Source organism: Sardina pilchardus, chromosome 2, assembly GCF_963854185.1.
Source record: "Sardina pilchardus chromosome 2, fSarPil1.1, whole genome shotgun sequence".
NCBI lineage: Eukaryota > Metazoa > Chordata > Actinopteri > Clupeiformes > Clupeidae > Sardina > Sardina pilchardus.
In genome coordinates, this window is record NC_084995.1 from 22,464,569 (window position 1) to 22,487,046 (window position 22,478).

The window sequence follows — 22,478 nt, forward strand, 5'->3', positions numbered from 1 at the left end:
ACATTTTGTCTTGCAAAGACTTTTATTACAAAAAAAGTCCCTTCAGGCTTTTTAAAAGTTTTTTTTCAGTTTGATGGCCAAAGCGACCTTCGAGACGAAGTGTTGGTAGAACTGCTTGTGCACACGAGGGGTTGCAATGGCATTGTGTGGCAAAGTCTAATAAGCTGCTATTTTGACTGGTGTATCACAACAAAGAGGAATTATGACATCAGTGTTTCATGGAACAGTGCCCCCCCCTCCATCTTGAACTTCATCAACAACAACAGCACCACTGTCAAACCTGGATAGTTTCAATGTTGCTCACACTAACCTGCTCTCTGCTTGTCTGAGGGTCTGACCAAGAGCCCACCAAAGCCCCTTTCTAATGTCGGGCACGCAAATAAAATCGCTGATGCGGCATGGACGTGTATTTCTTTGGAATTGACAATTGCATTCAAAATCTTTTTTTTAAAAGATTGTTACACTTTTGTAACAAACGATTTGGTAAAAGTTTAAAGTACTGATTTAAATTTAATTTCACTGTTATGCCCCTGCCGAAAGTCGTGAACATCAACGAACCTTTGCCAGACCCACTCCAAATTGTACAATTGTGAAGGTCTGGGTGCTCCCTATTTGTGCTTGCTCCTTGAAAGCATTCAGTAAGTTGACTTAGGCTCAGTGTTTGATCTGTTTAGGTTTAGACATCAGCCCAGTCTTCTCCTTTCAAGAAAAAGAAACTCTAGGACACTCTAGACAACTCTTAGGCTTTGCAACCTGCCACTTGTTAACCAATTTGTGGAGACATGGCGTTCTAGGTATCTACTAAACAGCTTTTAGTTGGCAGTCTTTATCCCTACACCAAACAGACGGCACATTCAGTAAACACACCTGGACATCCAATAGACTTCTTATAAGAAGTGTACAGGATTTCTTCCTGTGTGAAATTCTTTTTTTATATATATAAATACGAATATATACTACATACTAAGTATGGTATGTAGCATTTGTATATGTTTTGATTGATGCTTCTAAGTTTGAGGTATACAGGGGGACAAAGGTAACATGGTAAAGAGGCAGAGCACTATATGTCCTGTTCTGACAAGTGTGCTCGTCATGTGGAGGGATTAGGCCAAAGCCGATCAACGCTTTGTGGCTGTATCTGACCATCAGTAGGCTTTTCACTGTAAACGAGAATAAGATGGAGTAAGGAAAAAAACTCTTCTTCAGGTAAATTCACTGTCCATATTCAAGGATACTAAATGAATGCTACTCTTTGGTTATCTGTTGTGGTCTGTCTGAGGCAGCAAGGATCACACAAGGATCAGATGTAGGTTGATGTTTTGAAACAAAAGTGCATCTTACAACAGAACTCTTTCTTGTGATTATGAACACATTAAAAAGAGCTCTTTTTGCTGATCACTCACTGTATATATCCAACAATGGAAAAACAACTGTGATATTTGTTATTATGAATGAATGTAAGATTTTTACTGATTTTTACTGTCAATGGAAAACAAATTATGCTTTTGAGAACTCATACTATAGATTGTATGAGGTGGTGGACATCCCAGGGTCCAGAACGTTAAGGTCCTGCCAAACATTCTTTCTACCTGTGCACTTAACACAGGTGATATCTAATTATCTGATCTACTGGGCTGCTAATTTGGATTAGCTGGTTTACTAAATGGTTGGATCAAATACTTGACAGGACTTTTACTTTCTGAACCCGGGATGTCCACCACTGATTGTATAATGCTGCATTTTTTGTTGAACTACTGTGAAATAAGAAAACAATACTTTCCGACTGTTATTGCGTTATGACAGTCACAATACTAATATTTTTTTTTCTTTTTTTTTTTTTTACCTCACTCTCGATATGACAAGCAGGGTAGACCTAAGTGAAAGCACTTATGTAACTCACACATGAGGTTACATTTTTCTGGTAAAGTGAAATAGGCTTGTAAATAGTTTTAGTGTATTCACTGTCTAGATTTCAGGTTTTTTTTCAAACAAATGATCATGAATTTAAGAATTCTTATGTTTTTATATAATATTATTCAGCAAGTAATGGGTTGAAGTCTAAACATGTTTGCAGAAGGTTAATGTTTGGTTAGTGAACCATGAAAAGCCAAAGAATATAGTTTTTTGAATATAGAAAATATTGAGGAGATTTAGCAATGCACTCTGTGAATGTTGTCTGGTCAAGTGAATGTTGAAGAAACAACATTTTGTCATGTCTATGCAGTCTTTTGGACACTTAGCCTGCCCCTGTCTCTTACATGTGTTTTTGTTAAATGTGTTACCTTTAGAATATGTATATGTGAATATTTTTGCACTGACAATTGCAAGACAATAACAATAAAAAAGTAAAATGATATTGTATGGCTATTTAAGCATAAAGGCTCTACTTGCTCACACAACATCCATACCCCTTGTTCACAATACACTAACAGACTAGGTGATTTAGAATGAAAGCAACCCATAATTCAAATTATATAAAGTCAAAATAATTTTAGATAGCAGCAATTTGTTCATTATAACAATGTTGACAGAACTTTTGTGTCTCTAGTGAATAGACATTATGGAAACCTGTGTAAAATGACCTTGTAAATTGACATGAACAGTCCTTTCTTTCATACCAATAACGCCCTCCAGTACCCACTAACACAGAGCTTCTCTGCAGCAGGCTGTCCTTCACACAGTGGCACTTAGCCAGACTGTTAAAAAGATGAGGCTTCAGTCAATCAAATCCCCCTTGTTCCCTGTACCTTAATTAACCCGGGAAGCAAGTGATTTCTCGGTAACCAGTAACTGCTTGAGTCCTCAACAGGTGGACCACAGCTTGTCTCCTCACAAGACCATCTGGCTGAGCTACAGTTAGTGTTGCGGACGAGGTGCATAGACAGAAGTGACGTCTGCTTCTGCAGTTCTTAGGGTCAAATGGAGTTGAACGATCTCCAGTTTGCACCTCAGCTTTTCAAAGAGAATGAAGTAGACATCAGGATAGTGTACTCACTAATTAACGGACCAAAAAAGCAGTAGCCTGAAAGTAGTGGGTTCGATTCTAAATTTCCACCCTTGTGCACTTAAGCCCAAGTTAATCCAGGGGACTGTCATTGTCCCTGCCCCTGTCCCTTTGGAAAGAGACTCTCTGGAGAGGCCAGCCAGAAGTCACAAATTACAGGAGACCAAAGGCTGGCAGACAACCAGATAAATGGCCATTCTAAAACTGATAGTTCCGGTCCTTGAATATGATTGGCTGAATCGCGTTCGATGCCGGTGTAAAACCCAACACAAACATACACCTTGCACGTCGTGCCTAACAACGCCCCTGAGCTGTTCTAAAATCAGTGCAAACGGCGGCCTCTCTGGGCTTGTTGCTTAATTCTGCCCATCACCTATCCTCGGTGAACCTGCCTGTCCGGTCTGGAAAGGAGCCCATTAACGTCCATTTCCGATTCACTAAAAACCTGTGTTTTCTTTGGAAACTCAACTGCATGTCCAACCTTTGTTTTACAAGAAATATGTTTGCTGCACTTCTGAAATGATTTGGTACAAATCTAAGTTTTCACAAATGTAAGTTCAATTTCATTGCTGGTTATGCCTGTGGAAGTTGAACCAGAAACAGAATATCAAAAAAGAATCAGGCTTCAAGCTTAGTGTTAGTGTATTGCCTCCTTCACTGTAGGCTTGTTATTCTGACATCATAGCCATGAAGTCATTAGAACGACTAGTACTGGCCCAACTGAAGAGCATCACAGGAGACATGCTGGACCTCCTGTAGTTTGCTAACTGGGCAAATATTGGATGATGCTCCAGTGGGATGTGTCCTCTCCTCACTGACAAGCTTTCTCTGCAGTCTACACCAATGACTGCACCTCCAAAGACCCAGCTGTTAAACAACCAGTTAAATTAGCAAAAGAGATCTCTGAGGCCCTGCCCTCCCTTTTGGACTTGTACTCCACAAGAAGAAGAAAGCAGGCAGAGAGAATCACTGGACCCCTCATACCCAGGACGCTTTACTTTTTCCAACTACTTCCCTCTGGTAGCTGCCACAGAGCCTAAACACCAAAACCACCAGACAAAGGAACAGACTCTTTCTTCTTGCCATTACAGCTGACATTCACATGACGCATGTTCTCCAGCCCTACTTCCTGTTTCACTCTACTCATCATCCATCCCCCTATTCTTTTGTGTTTATGCTTGCCTGCACTGTCCACCTTTGCTTGCACTGTGCAGTGTTGAGGACAATAGGGCAATAGGAAAAATATCTATCTACTCTTTTCTTTATCACATTCCATTCTCCATTCTCTTACACATTACTATTGCTTGCAGTAGTTAATTCAGTATCTTTTAGCACCCAATCTTACAATTTAATTTGAAACAGCCTTTCCACTGAAATAAAATCTTATAACGCAAAGACAACATTTATATGAAATGGAAAGTAAAGCTAACCATGGTTCAAACTATTCTTATCCGCACACTGAAACAGTATAAAGGGATACTTTTCCAGACGGGAATCACAGTGATATTTTTGCCTGGCATCTTGATCTAATCTATATTTTGCTACATCCTATGCGTGCCATTACATGCATGTGTGAGTATGCGTGGGTAGTTCCGTGTGTGCGCGTGTGTGCGATGAAGATATATCCCATTGATTGGTTCAGACAAGTGAGAGCCAAGACGTCACAAGAGACCAGGGGTCACAGACTGGTTAGCTGGTAACTAAATGGCCCAATGGTGGTCTTATTAGGTCATTAGGCTGCTCCAGCCAACCTAGATCTTCTTTCAGGGAGATCTAGTCTGGAACACCATAGTAACTAGCTCATAACCGTTTCCCTCAGGCCAGTCAGTGACGAGAAGGGAAGGTGAATCCAAAACTTATTGAGATAAACAGAAGCAGCAACAAGTGTGCAAGTGTTGCAATAGTCACCAGACTCTATTTACTTTTTTTCCAGGCTAATTAAGAGAACATATTCTTCCCTCAAGAAATCTTAAATCTCAATTGGTCTGGCTGGTCTGTTGCCGGACATTAATCTTGCTCAAACACTTTGTGGTAGGCTACAAACTCAGTTTGATGTTAAGTGATACTTACAAATACCCTAAATCAAAGCATGCACCATGGTGAGACAGCCCAAATCTTAGTATCCTACATTGTCTGTAATGGCATGACATGGTCAATGGTAGGTCTCGAAAGATTTGTAAAAAGGCAGCTAGAAGTCTGAGTCCCTTCAAGTAACCTATAGAGTACTGCAAGTAGGCTTGCACTTTTGCGGCTGAAGATGAAGGGACATTATAGGCTATACAGCTGGCCTTAGTCAACTGAAACTCAATGCTGCCCTCCTTTGGTAGGCTACCTTTTCAATACATTCACCAAGCCATGTACTAAATATAACTAATAATAATGATTGGATTATGCGTTTTTTAAAATGGTTATTTAATTAACAACACATACAAGCTGTGGTCATAAGTTAACATATGCTAAAGTTGACGCTAAAAAACTCCAACCTTTAAGGACATCAGTTTTCTTTGTGAAGGAATAATGTATCGTAAATAAATCAATGTTCTTCCTCAAAATACAGGGGCCATAAGTATACATACCCCTATATGTTAAATTCCCATAGAGGCAGGCAGATTTTATTTTTAAAGGCCAGTTATTTCATGGATCCAGGATACTGTACATCCTGATAAAGTTCCCTTGGCCTTTGGAATTAAAGTAGCCTTACATCATCACATACCCTTCACCATAGCTAGAGATTGGCCTGGTGTTTTTTTCAGTTTGCCTATTAGCCTGTTTGATACTCATGAGCTCAATGCAAATGAAACCAGCAAAATTATTCCTTCACAAAGAAAATTGGTGTCCTTAAAGGTCTTCATTTGTTTTTTTGTTTTTTTCGAAATAAGGCATTAAGGTTTCAGGGGACAGTCCCCGTTTTTGGCTGCATGTCCCCAAGAAAATACAGAAAAAACTGCCTAGTCCCCGTTTTTTGAAGATAAAGCTTGTGTGTATTTCAATCAGATTGACAGTCAAACTGAAAATGTCCCCATTTTGGGGATTATGTCCCGGTTTTGGTCTCGGACTGGTCACCTTACATTAAGATCAGTTTCCAACAAAAAAAAATGTATACCTCTTTTTGATCAACTGTAGCATGTGTATATGTAACCGTATCCAACAGGCCAACAATATAATAGCCTACAATCATACAATACAAATAGCCTTATTTTGTCCATATATTTGACCAATGACTGATGCCTGTACCCATATCTAATTTATCCCTGCACTGCTGCTGTTGTTATGTTTTGAATTCCCCCTTGGGGATCAATAAAGTATCTATCTATCTATCTACAGTAGGCTATCTATCTTATTTGCCCATATCTATAGGCCTACTAGTAGGCTACTGTTATATTGCTAAGCTAACATTTTTTACTGTACATTATTGCTGGTCACTAAACTTTAACCTTGCACTGTTGGACTTATTTGCACTACCAACTTGACATACACCTCATACTGGATCACAGTATCCTCATTACACTCATGCACATCTTTATCTTTAGTATTTTACTGCTATTTTAGTCATGTTGATTTGTTGATTTGCTTTGTATTATCCTGTTTACATTGTAGTGTATGTTGTGTGTGGTGTCTGCTGCGGGGACCTTGAATTCCCCCTTGGGGAATCAATAAAGTAGGCCTATCTATCTATCTATCTATCTAAACCGGCTATATCAATATGACCAATTATGCTGTTTGATTTGATGCTGCAATTTGTTTGGATAGGCCTACTTACAGAGCCAGTAGGCTATAGGGCCGGGCAAGGGTTATGGTTTTCGGCTCAGGTCCAGGTTCGGGTTGAGTCAGGCCCAGAGTAGATCAGGTACAGGGGCCAGGGTCTCCCGGGGAGAGGTCCAGTGTGGCTGTCCAGGTCTACGGGGCCTGGGGGTCCAGGACCTGAACAGAGATCCAGGTCTTAGGTTTTACTCAAAACAAAACCAAAACAATCAAACAAAAAACGGGCTGGCAGTCTGGACAATGGGTTTACCTTGTTCAGGATTGATATGATCAATAACAGCAGTCAATGCTGATCCAGTGATCCTACATGTTTGCAGAGCAAATTCTACAATTTTCAAACAGCTGTAGTGGTACTGTTTACAATTCAGCCAATATTGATCGAAACGTTCACTCACGTCAAGAGGATGTGTACTATGCTAATGATTCAGTGAACAAAGTTGCTCAACAAAACAGTTTTACCTAAATCAAATTGAGGCGGGCTGCTGGCTGCCGTCTGGGACACTGTGATGTGAATCATTTTCCGGCGAGGGCGAGTCGTGCACTTCGTGGTCTCCTCTGATTGGTCTGATGTGTCTCCTTTTCCACCAATGAACGACAGACATCTGTTCACCCATGCTTCCCTGAAATTGTCGATAACCCTCTCAAGACTTGGCGAAGGTGGGTAGAGGACTGGCACTGCTGCACGAGAAGGGCTTCGAAGAGTTTTCGAGAAGAGGCAAAAATGAAGATTGCCATCGTTTTCTGCACGATTGCTTTGGTAGCATTGTCGGCAAATGCTACCGTCTTCTTCCAGGAGCAGTTTCTGGATGGAGGTAAGTTTAATGGAACTGAGCTAACGTCAATTAACTTTACTTAGCGGAGCAAACCTCAACACGATGATTCTTTACGTTAGCGTAGGTTAAAAGTGATATATTTTAAACGTTCAAAGTGTTTCTGTAAGTGCTACATTTACAATATGCATTTAAATGAGTGATCAAATATCTAGGTAGTTGCTAGGCCTCATGATAATTAGCTTGTTTAGCGTATACTTTGCCTGTCTATCAGCTAAGTCCAAGCTAACATTAAGTTTAATGCTATTATCTTAAACGTTAACGGTTGAAGTTTCATTTTAGCAACCAACTGTTAACCGTTGCCACCTTACTTTAACGTGAACTGAGTAAACCACATGGCAGTCTTAAATGTCTATTCTTGTACAGATTCATATTTATCCAAAACGTCTAGTTATTCGGATGACAGCTTAGCATTGTAATCTTCCTCATTACTTTACAGTCACTAATGTCTAAAATGTATTACTAAGGGCGTTTCAAAATGGTTAGCTGGCCTATGTGGTCATATGACCTGAATGATGTGTATTTGAAACGAAAGTAACTTGCAAGTGTGCGAGCGCTGTAGGTCAGGAAGGAGGAAGATCCTCTGGAATTTTAGCAGGAAGTGTGTAAGAAGAGTAGTTCTATGATCTTCACGTTGAATGTTCCTTCCACACATCTGAGTCCTGTACAGTGTTCCATACACAAAACGTACTCTATTGGACTGCCTATTAGCAACTTCATTAGGTCTCCATGTATCCATCTTGGACATGGGTCAGTCTTGCGACCAGACTGTTCGGTAGGTGTTGATGTATGTGAATCACAATGACAGTCTCCTCCTATTTCTTTCCCACACAGATGCATGGAAGAGCCGCTGGGTGAACTCTGAGCATAAGTCTGACTATGGCCAGCTCAAACTCACTGCTGGAAATTTCTATGGCGACGCAGAGAAGGACAAAGGTGTGTTATGTGAATCCGTCGTCTTGCTACTGTTGTGTTTTGGCCAAAGGAGCCCTAATTGACGTTTTGGTTCTAAAACGGATGTTTTCCTTTTCTAGGCCTTCAGACCAGCCAAGATGCCCGCTTCTATGCAACGTCTGCCAGGTTTGAGCCTTTCAGTAATGAGGGCAAAACGCTGGTAATCCAGTTCTCCGTGAAGCATGAGCAGAAGATCGACTGTGGTGGTGGTTATGTGAAGGTGTTCCCCTCTGACCTCGATCAGGCTGCTATGCATGGAGATTCCCAGTACTACATCATGTTTGGTGAGTGTGGTGCACATCCTTCACACAATGAGTAACAGGAGTGACCCAGATGTTCTGCTAGCATAGGATTTAAGGAATCACTGTTGAGCCCATTTTATCAATGCTTTTTATAAAATTAATAATATGATTTTACAATCAAATGGTATCATGAGTGCTGTTTTTTTTAAACTGAGATGGTGTAATGTTGGAATGTTGACTCTTCACAGGGCCTGATATCTGCGGCTACAGCACCAAGAAGGTTCATGTCATCTTCAACTACAAGGGCAAGAATCATCTCATCAAGAAGGAAGTCAAGTGCAAGGCAAGCCTGTTTTTAGCAGATGTAATACAGGACACAAAGAACTACTCACTGTTGTTGCCAGAACTAACTTTCTAACCTAACCTCTTTCTGTTTGTTGCAGGATGATGAACTTACACACGTGTACACGTTGATCCTCAACCCAGACCAGACCTACGAGGTAAAGATCGATAACGAGAAGGTGGAGTCGGGATCTCTGGAGGAAGACTGGGATATCCTGCCCCCTAAGAAGATCAAGGACCCAGAGGCCAAGAAACCAGAAGACTGGGACGATCGCCCCAAGATCGATGACTCTGATGACACCAAGCCTGAGGTATCACGCTCTGCTCTTTATGCATCAGCACACATAACCGCAGTGTTCTAATACTTTTAGATGCACATTTGCAATAGGAATGTATTAGTTTTTTAATCTAAACGTTAAATGAATTTCTTTTCAAAGGACTGGGACAAGGCTGAGAACATCCCAGATCCTGATGCCAAGAAGCCAGAGGACTGGGATGAAGACATGGATGGCGAGTGGGAGCCCCCAATGATCCCCAACCCTGAATACAAGGTAAGGAATTCACTATAGATAAGAGTAATGCGTGATTTGGTTCATCTCTCAGTCAAATGGACCTGTCAAAAGCAGACACAGAATGGATGAGCGTTTTTACATTGGCTTTGTTTAATAAGGAGTTTTTGGTACATGGCTGCAAATCTACAATGAACCTAAAAAACATGGTTGTTTCCGCCTCCATACGCTAATCTCTGACTTTGAAAATGGCTGCTTAAAAAAACAAGCCAACCTGAACAAAGACACTGCGTCACGTCAAACCATCCCTCTGATTTCTGCTCCCCCTTCACGCGTTAGGTTACCACTCTTGAGTTGGAGATTCAGGGAGAAGTTGCTGGAGCCTGTTGATAGGTCATTGAATCGGTCTAAAGCTCACTTAATTATTTGTGTGGGTGACAGATAAGCATGACGGGTGGTAGATATCTTCTGAAACGGGCTCTTTTAGTACCCATCCTAATTACATGGCGGTAAATGGGCTTGTAAAATATCATCGGAGCATATTTTGACCATCTGTTTATTCATTCTGTCATCTTTAATAAAATAGTTTTTGATGGAATTGTCTGTTGCTGCAAGGCTTGTAAAGATGACTAAATGAACACCAAAGAGGATGTAGCCTAATCACTACTTTGTCTACAGGGAGAATGGAAACCCAAACAGATCGACAATCCCAACTACAAGGGGGCGTGGGTCCACCCTGAAATCGACAATCCTGAATACACTCAGGATGCTGAAATGTATAAGTTCGACAGCATCGGCGTCCTGGGCTTGGACCTGTGGCAGGTAGGCACTGGCAACAATGCATGAGCTGAACGATAAAGTATTTCAGTCGTGCTTTGGAGATTAATACCTTGTCATTTTTTTTGTTACCAGGTTAAGTCCGGCACCATTTTCGACAACTTCCTTATCACAGACAGTGTGAAGGAGGCTGAAGATTTCGCAACAGAGACATGGGGAGTCACAAAGGTACAGAATATCAGATGTAGTGAGAATCAATGGATGCAATACTGAGAGTGACTATTCAGGTTATAAACGGGTTCAGGTTATGTGAAAGAAAGGCATTAATTTTGAATCCTTCGTGGTTGTCTGTTGCAGGGCCCAGAAAAGGCCATGAAGGAGGAGCAAGAGGAGAAGAAGAGGAAAGAGGAGGAAGAGAAGAACAAGGAGCAGGACACAGATGGAGATGAAGATGGCGAAGAAGAGGAGGATGGCGACGAGGAAGATGAAGAGGACGACGACACCGAAGACCCTGATGCCACGGAAACGGACGAGAATAAGAAAGGAAAGGACGAGCTCTGAGTGACCAGAAGGACGTTGCTCCAGCGCACATCTCCTGCGCTGTCATGGTTATGAGAAACCAGCCCAAGCGCATACTTTTCCGATTTGAATGGTGGGCTGTGACTTGTCACTAGTCACACTTTTCTTGTACAGGGACTGAGGAAGAGTGGCTCATATCAGATGTGATAATTTAAGATCTATTCATTGAAGTTTATTATTATTATTTTTTATTATTTTTCTTTTAAATAAATTTCCCCAACCATTCAGTCCACTACAAACTTGCACACACATACACTTCCCCAGCCCATATCATGTTACTTACAATTTCAGGTTTGCAGATCATACCCCACAACCAGTACAGAGTGATGGTGTGACATCCAGTGAAAGAATCTTCAAGTGGCTTGATTTGAATGTTATTAGTCTAAGTGCGCACAACTTTCTTCATAGTGCCTTTTTTAAGTTGGTTTGTTTTTTGTTTTTTGTTTTAATTTAAATTGGGTTTACTTTCCAAACTTCCAAACAAGTAAAAAACATATGGTTACTGATCAGTGTCCCTTTTTGATGCTGTATCTCCCAGACCACACCCTGGTACTCTGTACTCTGATTACAAAGATGTGTAACATTTTGATCAGTTTGGACTGCACAAGGATCTTTGGCTTAACTCTTGAATGTCACTGAAAACATCACCTGTGTTAAGAACAGGCATCTCTTCATTTCAGTTGCAATTCAAATGCAATTGAGAATTTACACAATTTTTGGCACTGACTTTTATTTGTTTTGCTGTAGCTAACTGCACCCCTCAGCATTGTGTCCAATGAGATTATATGTGTTGTTCCAACTGTTAAGATATGTACTGTGGGAGGCCTTTTTCATAAAATTTTGCAAACTGTGACCCCGTTTTTGTACATGTAGACTATTATATCAGATGTGGATAACTCGGCCTAATTAAACTCTGAGAGGATTTATATATTTTTTACTTGATAAAAATGTTTTGTGTGAGAATTGGTCACCTTTATATTGTCACTGTCACAAATTGGTGCATTCCACATTCGTCCAGTAATCCACATTCTGGATCCTGTCAACATTGTCCTTTTGCTGTCATAATTGATGCCAAAGTTTAATAAAAGATGTTAATATTAGTCACTGTGGTCTATTCAGTAAAACGATTGCCCTTTTTTCACTGACCCCGAGATACTAGAACATGTTGATGATAGTGCAGGTTTTGTCCTAATTGAGTAGTTGTTTGATAGTTCCTGAATATCAAGAAATACCTTTCTGTGACAATGAATGAATGTGGCTGAGAACACAGCGCGTTGGCTAACTGCCTCTGAGAAAGATCTTGTTTGATGCTTTGAATTTCGGCGCAAACAGAATGAGTACAGTGTAAAGAAAATCCACGTCAGCTCACAACTCTTGACAGACAGGAAGAAGAACTAGCACGCAATGTTCGGGAGCGCGCACGCACCAAGTGAAGGAAGAAACATGGCGGCCCACATGACGCTATCCCAGGTAACAAACCGATAAGTTTGGTCACCTTTTAATAAACAACAGATACAAGGGATATGGAGTGTGTTAACATTAATGGGAGACTTGTTGAGAGAAATGTTATGAAATTTAGAGCGTAATGTCACAGGTCTGGCAGTGACGTTAACTTGTCAGTTGTATTCAATGTACAGGGACGGGCTATGTTTTCGGGTAAACTGATAGGCTAAAGATAGCAAGCACCACTGACAAGTCATGAACACAGTTTCTGAGTGTTTTGGAAGAGGAAAAGGCTTCAGTTACACGTAATGCTTACAAATCAACACAGTTTTGTGAAATGGTTAATTGGAAAAAAACATACGCGTTTTTTGTGAACTTTGAATAGTCTATGTAGGTTCATTTTGAATGAATCCATTAGCCCATTGGCTTGTTGATGGCTGTGTTATTCGATAGACCAACCTCCTTCTCAAACATCAGCCTGGAAAACTATAAAGTTCATTTCAACCGGACAAAGATGAGTCCTTCAAATTAAGCGTTTTATCTTGCACGATGCTTACAGTGACTAGGTTAAAATGGGTTTCATTGTAGTGTTCAGTTAGCTGGCTGGCAGTGCAGAAAAGAGGCAATGAATGTGTGTGTTTATTATTGTTTATGCTGTATCCCATAAGATAAACAAAACTGGGACCGCACATTGACCCAGTTTTGCTTATCTGCTTTTACTTTTTGGAATCCTGCACCTGTTAGTCTCTGGATGTGCGCGCCTGCTCTTTAAGATTATGCTGTGTCCCACCCTTTAGATATCAAATGGAAACCCTGCCTATGACAGTTACTACAGACAAGTAAGTGTGTTGGTCTCGGCCTTACTGCGAAGGTTTTATTTAGCACTGACTGACTTTCATTTTAATTTGAGTAATGTCTAATGAGCAACACTGGCATACAAACATCCATAAAGTTACACTGTCTCCTTAGGTGGATCCTGCAAACACCGGGAAAGTTGGTGCTGCAGAGGCCGCCCAGTTCCTTAAAAAATCTGGCCTCTCAGACAGCACTTTGGGAAAGGTAGGACAAGCAATGAGGATGTTTTTTCTTCCTTGCTCATATACTGACTCAGTCTTCAATCAGACACATTAATGAGCTATACAAAAACAAACAAATGAATTACAATCAATACAATTAGTACAAAAAATATCCAAATACTCCTCAGCAAACGTGTCTAACGGAACTAACAGAACTTTGTAAATTTCATTTCAAGATTTAATTTAATTTGTATATGCCATCTTTTGCTAAATGATGTATCCTAGGTCGACCAGTTGAAGTTTGATGTTTCTGCTCTTGAGACTGCTTTGCATATGAACATTTCATACTTTGATGATGTGTAAGCAATGCAGTGTTTTTTTTTCCAGATTTGGGAATTATCAGACTCCGATCATAAGGGCTACTTGGACAAACGGGTAAAACTTTTCTGAGTCAACATCTTGTAGTTTGTTGTCATGTTATGTTTGACGTTTAAGTTAAATAAGTAAGTTCAAGTTAAATAGGAATAGGCCTACTTAAATAGTGCAACTACCATGCATGGTTGTTAGGTTGGCATTGGAATGTTTTCACAATCTACATTTTCCTCTTAATCTGCTTTTTTTAAAATCAATAATAGAGCTTACTTATCATTCGTAAATTTCACATTGAAATTGCCTGTTACAATGGGAAAATCAGAGGACATTACTCGGAAACAGGCACAAGAGGGTGCTGTTATGAAATATGGGGTGGACTTACAGTATGAGCATATCTGTCTGGACTGCCTCACACAGAATGAAGCACACGCTAAATAATTTGCCATTCAGTTTTAATTTGCCATCAGTTTTGCAGTCATTCTCAATGTAAGGGAAACAAGCATGAACATGAATGCTCATATCCTCTAATTGTCACTGTTGACCTGGTGCTGTTATTGTGTGCTCCTCAGGGTTTTTTTGTTGCCCTGAGATTGGTGGCCTCTGCCCAGAGTGGCAATGATGTCAGCCATAAGAGTCTAAACCACTCTGTCCCTGCTCCAAAGTTTGTGAGTAACAAGACCACACTTACTATCACCCTTTCTCTCTCACATCTGACTTCATAGGTTTAATGGGCTGAGTGGGCATCCCATAAATGTGAGCCTGGTGTCTTTCTACAGCTAGATTTTCCAGGCCAGAGAGGAAGTGGAATAGGTCATTAGGTTCAATATTCCAATATGTGATTTAATGCGCTTCTAAGCATTTCTAACTAGTAGGTCACTTTGACACTAAATGTGTGACCCTGTATGATATCTGTACTATTTTCCCAAACATGGATAATGTAAGGCGATTGCTAATTTTGCGGCGAACACCATTGGTGTCATTGTGCCTAACTGTGTCCACTGTCACTACCACTGTTATTTTGCTGCTATCTGTTGTGTACTTCAATCCTGGATAGTTCTGTGTCAAGTCAGAGACACATATTCTGAAGTGCGTTGTGCTTCGTGTGTGCCTCTCTCCTGCACAGCCAAATAAAGCTATATCTTGATTGTACTCCTTCTTTGTCGCTGGAACTCGTGTTTCCCTATGTAGTGTGCTATATTTTAACACCCAGCTTGAATTTGTTCCAGTGTGTTGACCATTTTGATGGCTTTTTCATGTGCTCAGTGTAGTATGTTGAATAGAGATGGATGTGTGGAATTGTAAGCTGTTTCTCTGGATTCGTTGTTTTTACAGAGGGACACAGGCAGTCCTTCCCTGAGTTCAGCTTCTTCTCTGGCCACAGACTCCAGCTGGGCTGTGAGGGTAAGTCCCTGTGAGCTGTCAATCTGGTAACACATCATGGAGATGTAACAATATGAGGGACAGTGCTTTAAGCGTTGTCATGTTGTTTTAAAAACAATTTGTCACTTGCAGCAAACATCACCTTACTGTCTGCTAGCTGCCCGTGCCTGGAAGACACTGTAAAAAAAACTCGCCCTCTGTGGACACCTCAGGCTCTTGGGCCAACCTGGGCCATAAAAACATAACAAACTGTTCCAGCAAATTACCGTTGAGACGCGCATAATCCGCATATGCACGGGAGGGGAGGGAGTAGCAAGCTACAGTAGCTCTCTGTTTTGTTTGAACGCCAACAGAAGTGACATTACTCCAACATCGCTTAGAGTGCCTTTAATCTTGACTGCTGAAACACATGGCTCAAGGCTCAAGGCTCAAGGCTTTCACATTCATGCCCTTTTCTGTGCACTGTATTCCTTTTCATCCGGTCCCTGTCTCTCAGTCTGATGAACGAGCCAAGTTTGATGGGATCTTCGAGAGCCTGGACCCACAGAAGGGCCTTCTCTCTGGGGACAAAGTGAAGCCGGTCCTCATCAACTCCAAACTCCCCCTGGATGTGCTTGGCAGAGTGAGCACCTGATCCACCCAACACATAACAACAAACGATGATGATGATAATAATGATGATAATTGATAGTGTTGTGGTTTATTACACTATGTCTGCTGTTTCTGTCATAGTAGCAGTATTACTAACAGTAATTATAGTGAATAATAATAGTAGTCATTTTTGAAGATGTGTGATCATGTGTGTTTGTCATATATTCAGATTTGGGACCTCAGTGATGTCGACAAAGATGGGCATTTGGATAAAGAGGAGTTCTCAGTGGTGAGCTGGATGCTTATCTCGTGGCGTGGATGTGTTTCAGCCAGCACTTGGAAGACCTTGTTTTAGCTAGAACAAAAGCTTGAGTACTATTGTGGTGGCCTTAACTTCAGAATGGTCCCTGCACTAAAGACTGTCCGTGGCTGTATATATATATAAAAAAAAATCCATGAGCTTCCACATACATGCCCCCAGAGTGTAGCACTGTAGCCTGCTGACTGTAGCTACTTGAGCTAGGTTTTTTTTAAACATTTTTTCCCCTTATCGACAGTACTCGGTGACCTCGAGAAACGGAGATATACAGTGGGGGGAATAAGTATTTGACCCCATGCTAAAGTTGATTAAAAAGAGGAATATAAAATCATCTTAATGCCTTAATTAAAAAACAGTGAGTAAAAATCCAACCGCTAAGGACACCAATTTTCTTTGTGATTGAAGAATGTATCGTAAATAAATAAATGTTCTTCCTTAAATACAGGGGGCATACGTATTTGACCCCTATGTTAAATTCCCATAGGAGCAGGAGGATTTTTTATATGTTTTTATTTTTAAAGGCCAACTAATTCATGGATACTATGCATCCTGATAAAGTTCCCTTGGCCTTTGAAATTAAAATAGCCCCACATCATCACATACCCTTCACCATAGCTAGAGATTGGCATGGTGTTTTTCCAGTTAGCCTATTAGCCTGTATGATTTGCATTGAGCTCAATGAGCATCAACCAGGCTAATAGGCTAACTGGAAATTCTTTCAATCACAAAGAAAATTGGTGTCCTTAGCGGTCGGATTTTTACTCATTTATTTAAATTAAGGCATTAAGATTAATTGTCAAAAGATGATTTTATATTCCTCTTTTTAGTCAACTTTAGCATGGGGTCAAATACTTATTCTCCCCACTGTATGTGAAAACTTACTGGATATCATCTTTGAGTGTCTTTACTATTAAGGAAAAGCTTTTATTTCATCTATGCTGTTTTCTACGACCGGTAATGTTTGAATTATGTTCAAATTGAAAATGAACATTCAAATGTAACAATTAATTTTGTTTTGTGGAAAAAAAAAATATTAAGCAACCAGCGGTGCTAAAGTCTGGTATAATCTAGCAACTGGATTTTTTTATTTATTTACATAACAATTACACCAATAGAAACACCCTGTGTTTTCAGAAGGAACTGTCAGTGTTAGTTTACATAGTGCACAATGGATGTGGGTGTGTAGGTGTTTGTGTTTGTGCTATGTATAAGATGGTGGGCTACAACACAATACAGTGCTAGCCAAGGAGTACTATTACACACTAGCCCACCCCTTACCATGTGTCTTGTGTTTATACCCCTCCCCCTCCCCCTTCTCTCTCTCTCCCTTTCTTTCTCTCTCTATCTTGCCCCCCCTCTCTTCTCTCCCTCTCTCTCTTCTCTCTCTCTCTCTCTTACCCCCCCTCTCTCTAGGCCATGCACTTGGTGCACCGCGCCATGGAGAAAGAGCCGGTGCCTGCCACCCTTCCCTCCTCTCTCATCCCGCCGTCCAAACGCAAGAAGAGTGCCGGGTCGCTGCCAGGCTCGGTGGCCGTGCTGCCCTCCAGCCCCTTCAAGCTGAAGGAGGGTCTGGGCCTGCGCCCCACCACCGCCCCCCAGGGCAGGCAGAGCCCACTGGGCATCAGCAGCATCAGTAGCAGCATCAGCAGCAGCATCAGCAGCAGCACTGGGAGCTCCTTTAAGAGCAGCCAGCCGCCACAGGTAAAAGACACACACGCACACACACACACACACACGCACACTCAGATCTGTAGACACTCCGATCCACAGACAGATACACACACACACACACAAACACTCTCCGATCCATAGACTCTCCGATCCACAGACAGATACAGATGCGCACACGCACACACACACGCAAACTGATATACAGATAACGTTGTGAACTTTCATTAAGGCTTATGTTACACCTCTACCTTCCTCCAAGGAAGGTCGCCTGGCATGCACTTAGCATGCAGTTCCCTATGTCCCTTCCTCTACCTCCTTCCTCTACCACTTTCTCCTTCGACTACACTTTGACTAGTGTTTACAACTTCTGCGCTAGCTGGCTATAGTACGGATTGATGTAGCACAAATGTGCTATCTAAGCATTGTTGCTTGAATGATTTTCTTAAGTTCACACTTGGGTGAATACACAAACACTCTCCTACACACACACACACACACACACACACACACACACACACACACAAAGGCACAGGTATAGAGACAAACAAACTATTCTAGAGAGAGAAAGACAGACAGATCATTGACGGGCAGACACGCATGCACACTTTTAAAGACGCCTACACACACTCACACGTCATTGTCCACTAACTACAGCTTGCTCAAGAAAACATCCTCTTTCTTCTCTGATGAACAAATCACAAAAGTACACGCGACCACACACACACACACACACACACACACACACACACACACACACACACACACACACACACACCCGTCACTGTCCACTAAGCTGATAACACGTATAAATCCAGTGCAACTCGCACAAGGAAGCGTCCTCTGTCTTCTCTGACAAACAAATCACAAAAACACACACTCACAGCCCGCAGCCGTCCCAACCCACAGAGGTAAACAAACCTGAACAACCACACCTCCCAGGTGCACCCGTGTGAGTTGCTTTTCTTTCCAGCCTTATTATGCCACACACACACACACACACACACACACACACAACCTCACACATGTGTGCAGATATACAGATACAAGAACACACATAAACACAGACCATCTGCTATGAATACATGTTTACATATAGATACACATACTGTACTTAAGCACTCGGCACACACACACACACACACTCACACACACACACAAAAGTCACTCACTTGCGTAGGACAGCACTATTACACAGTGAAGCCTTGAGCACTCTAAACTCTCAGGGGTAATACAATGGGAGCCACCAACCTCTTTTCTGACACAGCTGAGTGAGCTCAAGTCTACTGACAACTCACTAAAGATACAGAGCCTTCCTTGAAGCCTGTTGCATACTGTATCAAAAGATACAGAGCCTTCCTTGAAGCCTGTTGCATACTGTATCAAAAGTCACTGACATGCCTAACATTCTTTTCTGAACTTGGTGTCCACAGGGGCATACAAAAATGTATGTCGAATGATATGAATTTTCGACCTGAAAATTCAGTAAAATAGTGTGCACTTAGTCTGTTTCGGCTGGTGTTAATTATTATTTCTAAATGCTTGTGATAAACTGTCATGGTCTGGTATTGTAGTTAGTTTACAAAAGATGGGTCAGTGTTTTATACTACACACTAGAACCTCACTAGAACCAACAATAAGCCCTAAAAGTATAAAGAACCCCACAGAGAATGCTGTCCATCTGTGATAGGACCATGTCTGGAGAACCTATTACAAATTCAGTATTTTCTATTTGTTCCTGTTGCTGACAGATAACAGGTGCACGTGAACTCATAGGAACTGGCCTATTTCTGGTGCACATGCTCAGCTGAGTGTTTTCCCTGACTTTGCACTGTAAACACACAACACATATGTGGGTCACCCTTTGGGAGTGTGTGATTGTTATGCTTAGTCTAGCTTGTTCTGAGCCCGCGCCTTCTCTATACTCCCGAAATACAGTGAATGAGTCTTTCGCTTGGTCTTCTCCGTACTTGTTCTCATTTTGCTGTTGAGGAGCTACAGTACTCTCAGCCAATCAGGCCTTTTTTTTCCTCCTAAAAAATGTGTTGCCGGGCCAGCCTGTCCCCTGATCAGGTTGCCCAGCATTCCTCTCTCCTTGACAAGTCTGTATCTGTTTCTTCATCTGCCCTGTTAAAAAAAGCCATGTAAACAATAGCACTTTGGCTTTTGATATGCGCTCTGTGTGTCCTTTTACTCAACGCACCGAGTAGAACGACATTCCTGATCGTTAAGTACATGCTAAACAGGCTGCTGTGGGATTTTCCAGTGCTGGGGTGAATAAGAATGAAAGTTTAATGGGAGGTTTTGCCTTCATTAGTTGGACCTGTGGGTCGAGAACCGGTTTGGGGAGCTGAGGATAGTGTTCTCAGTAAGGGGATATGACTCAGCTCTCTGCCTTGACAACGCCACCCACACTCGATCGCCCTCTGGTGCAAAGTAACCAAGGATATGATATAATATAATATAATATAATATAATATAATACATCACGCCTTAGCTTGTGTGTTTCTTGGAATGGAAAGACCAACAAATAACAAGAAATGGAGAGAGTAAAACTGTTCAAACCAGTGACGAAAAAGAAGTTAAGAAAAAGCCACCCTTGCGGAATTGGAGAAATTAATATTTTATAATACTGTAGGTGGTATTAACGAGCAGTTTCACCCACTGATCACAGACCATCACAGAATTGTAGGGTTGACCAGACCATTCTTCAAAAGCAGAATTAATTGCTATAAATGATCTCGGCACTATTTGTTAACTTTCAGTACAATAGTAAAGCCATGTACGCAATAACTAGATATGAATGAATGGATGAATGAGTGAAAACCGACTTCTTCTTGTGTTTCCTCTTCCACTTACCCTAGACTGTATGTGTTTGTGTGTGTGATTTCTAGGCTGTAGTAAACTGGGTGGTCCCGCTGGCCGACAGAGGGCGCTATGATGACATCTTTGCGAAGGCTGACTCCGACATGGACGGGCTGGTTGGGGGCGGTGAGGTCAAGGACATCTTCATGAACTCAGGACTGCCACAAGGCACACTTGCGCGCATCTGGTAAGAGAAAGATAGAATTAGAGATATAAAAGGATAGAATGAAATGCATATATATATATATATATATATAAAATCCTTAGAAGAAAAGAATCATGATTATTTTTTTAGTTACCGTTACTCATTTAAGACATGAAAAACCCTTCCTTTCAGCTGCTGTTAAAGGGATATTCCGCCATTTTTGGAATTAAGCTCATTATCCACCTCCCCTCAAGCAAAACAATTGATATTTACTTTTTTCCCGTTCATCCAGCCGTGCTGGCGTAATAATCAAGGAATGTTGCAGACATACTATGGACGCAGTGATATCACGCACTACTACTGCTTGTTGCCTATGGGGACTATTTGCAGGTGCTGCGTGATATCACTGCGCCCATAGTACGTCTGCAACGTTCCTTGATTATTACGCCAGAATGAGTGTAGTTCCATGTCAAATCAGCCTAGAAAATCGCCAGGTTTCATTTTCAGTTTGTCACACTTTATTGCACTTTCTAGCTTCTGAAGAGACAAGTTTTAAATGGGAAAATTACCGGAAATCTTAGTCCCTTTTAAAGACGCTAATGGTCTAAACCGATTCAATAATCTATGCTTGGCTGAAGCTCACAGAATGGCTGAATGAAGGGGAAAAAGGTAAATATCAATTGTTTTGCTTGAGGGGAGGTGGAAAATAAGCTTAATTCCAAAAATGGCGGAATACCCTTTAAGAGTTTAGACTAACAGGGCAGCGCCCCCACTCTCTACTCTCTAAAACAACCCTCATCCTGGCAAAACGAACAGTAACATAAAAAAGATCATAGATCACGGTACTCTCTGATTGTATACATTCCAAATATTCCCATGAACTTGTGCTGTTGGTCTGGGAGAAGGTCTGTCCTGTCCAGGCAGGTTGTTCACCTCCTCTCCTCTCCTCTCCTCTCCTCTCCTCCTCCTCTCTGTTATTCATTTCAGGTCTCTGGCTGACACCAAACAGCAGGGCAAGCTGTCCAGGGAGCAGTTCTCTCTTGCCATGTACCTCATCCAGCAGAAGATCACCAAAGGCCTCGAGCCCCCTCAAGTCCTCACCTCAGACATGATCCCCCCATCAGAGAGGGGGACATCAGGGCTTGTGAGTAATATGCCTAACACACACACACACACACACACACACACACACACACACACACCACACACTTCGAAAGCAAACATAGACGCACACACAAATATATATATATGCAAATATACACACACACAGATTCATTAACTTCCTATCAACGTGTTTGCCATCAGGTGTCGGCAACTGCGCGTTTGAGTGGCAGACAGTTGATGTCAATGGCTCATTTCAAGCTCTCTGTTATTTCTGTACACAATACATGCTGAAAGACAGCAGTCATGATGCCTGGTCCTTCAGAATGTCTTAAATGAGGCCTCGGCTTAAAGGAGCCCAGATGGCTCTCTTTGGTGGCAGCAGTGGCCAATCTTACACAATCTACCACCTGAGCCAGTTCCACACTGTTGAAAAACAAAACATTGATTGCATGGAGCTAAATTCTACCTGCTTTTAATTCCCACTCCCTGACTTTCCAGGAGGGCAGCCTTTGCCTAACCCATGCTGACATGGCCTGAGGATAGTGTGATTTGGGTCTTGGCTTTTTGGGGCCTCGT

At 41.6% G+C, this 22,478-nt stretch overlaps 2 protein-coding genes across 7 annotated transcripts in view; both read left to right on the forward strand.

Moving 5' to 3' along the window:
* Positions 1 to 7,392: 7,392 nt before the first annotated feature.
* Positions 7,393 to 12,099, forward strand: calr3b (calreticulin 3b). The gene is made up of 9 exons (XM_062522040.1): positions 7,393 to 7,578; positions 8,431 to 8,532; positions 8,631 to 8,834; positions 9,041 to 9,135; positions 9,236 to 9,445; positions 9,572 to 9,685; positions 10,322 to 10,465; positions 10,556 to 10,648; positions 10,778 to 12,099. The coding sequence occupies exons 1-9, from the start codon at positions 7,488 to 7,490 to the stop codon at positions 10,979 to 10,981; spliced, it is 1,257 nt and encodes a 418-aa protein (XP_062378024.1). The 5' UTR covers positions 7,393 to 7,487; the 3' UTR covers positions 10,982 to 12,099.
* A 323-nt stretch (positions 12,100 to 12,422) lies between these two features.
* The window catches only part of eps15l1b (epidermal growth factor receptor pathway substrate 15-like 1b), a 32,099-nt gene continuing 22,043 nt past the window's right edge, over positions 12,423 to 22,478 (forward strand). For all 6 annotated transcript variants that reach the window (XM_062522048.1, XM_062522064.1, XM_062522041.1 and 3 more), the window contains exons 1-11: positions 12,423 to 12,469; positions 13,240 to 13,281; positions 13,412 to 13,501; positions 13,846 to 13,893; positions 14,400 to 14,495; positions 15,163 to 15,231; positions 15,707 to 15,832; positions 16,031 to 16,090; positions 17,534 to 17,821; positions 20,683 to 20,840; positions 21,786 to 21,942. In XM_062522048.1, the coding sequence (XP_062378032.1) occupies positions 12,443 to 12,469; positions 13,240 to 13,281; positions 13,412 to 13,501; positions 13,846 to 13,893; positions 14,400 to 14,495; positions 15,163 to 15,231; positions 15,707 to 15,832; positions 16,031 to 16,090; positions 17,534 to 17,821; positions 20,683 to 20,840; positions 21,786 to 21,942 (1,161 nt within the window). In that variant the 5' untranslated portion in view covers positions 12,423 to 12,442. The remainder of the gene's footprint in view (positions 12,470 to 13,239; positions 13,282 to 13,411; positions 13,502 to 13,845; positions 13,894 to 14,399; positions 14,496 to 15,162; positions 15,232 to 15,706; positions 15,833 to 16,030; positions 16,091 to 17,533; positions 17,822 to 20,682; positions 20,841 to 21,785; positions 21,943 to 22,478) is intronic.

Bases quoted from the DNA above. Each gene is read 5' to 3' on its own strand.
- calr3b (XM_062522040.1), top strand. From the start codon at position 7,488: ATGAAGATTGCCATCGTTTTCTGCACGATTGCTTTGGTAGCATTGTCG. The intron at 8,533-8,630 runs GTGTGTTATGTG...TTCCTTTTCTAG, and splicing joins CGACGCAGAGAAGGACAAAG to GCCTTCAGACCAGCCAAGAT. The intron at 8,835-9,040 runs GTGAGTGTGGTG...GACTCTTCACAG, and splicing joins CCAGTACTACATCATGTTTG to GGCCTGATATCTGCGGCTAC.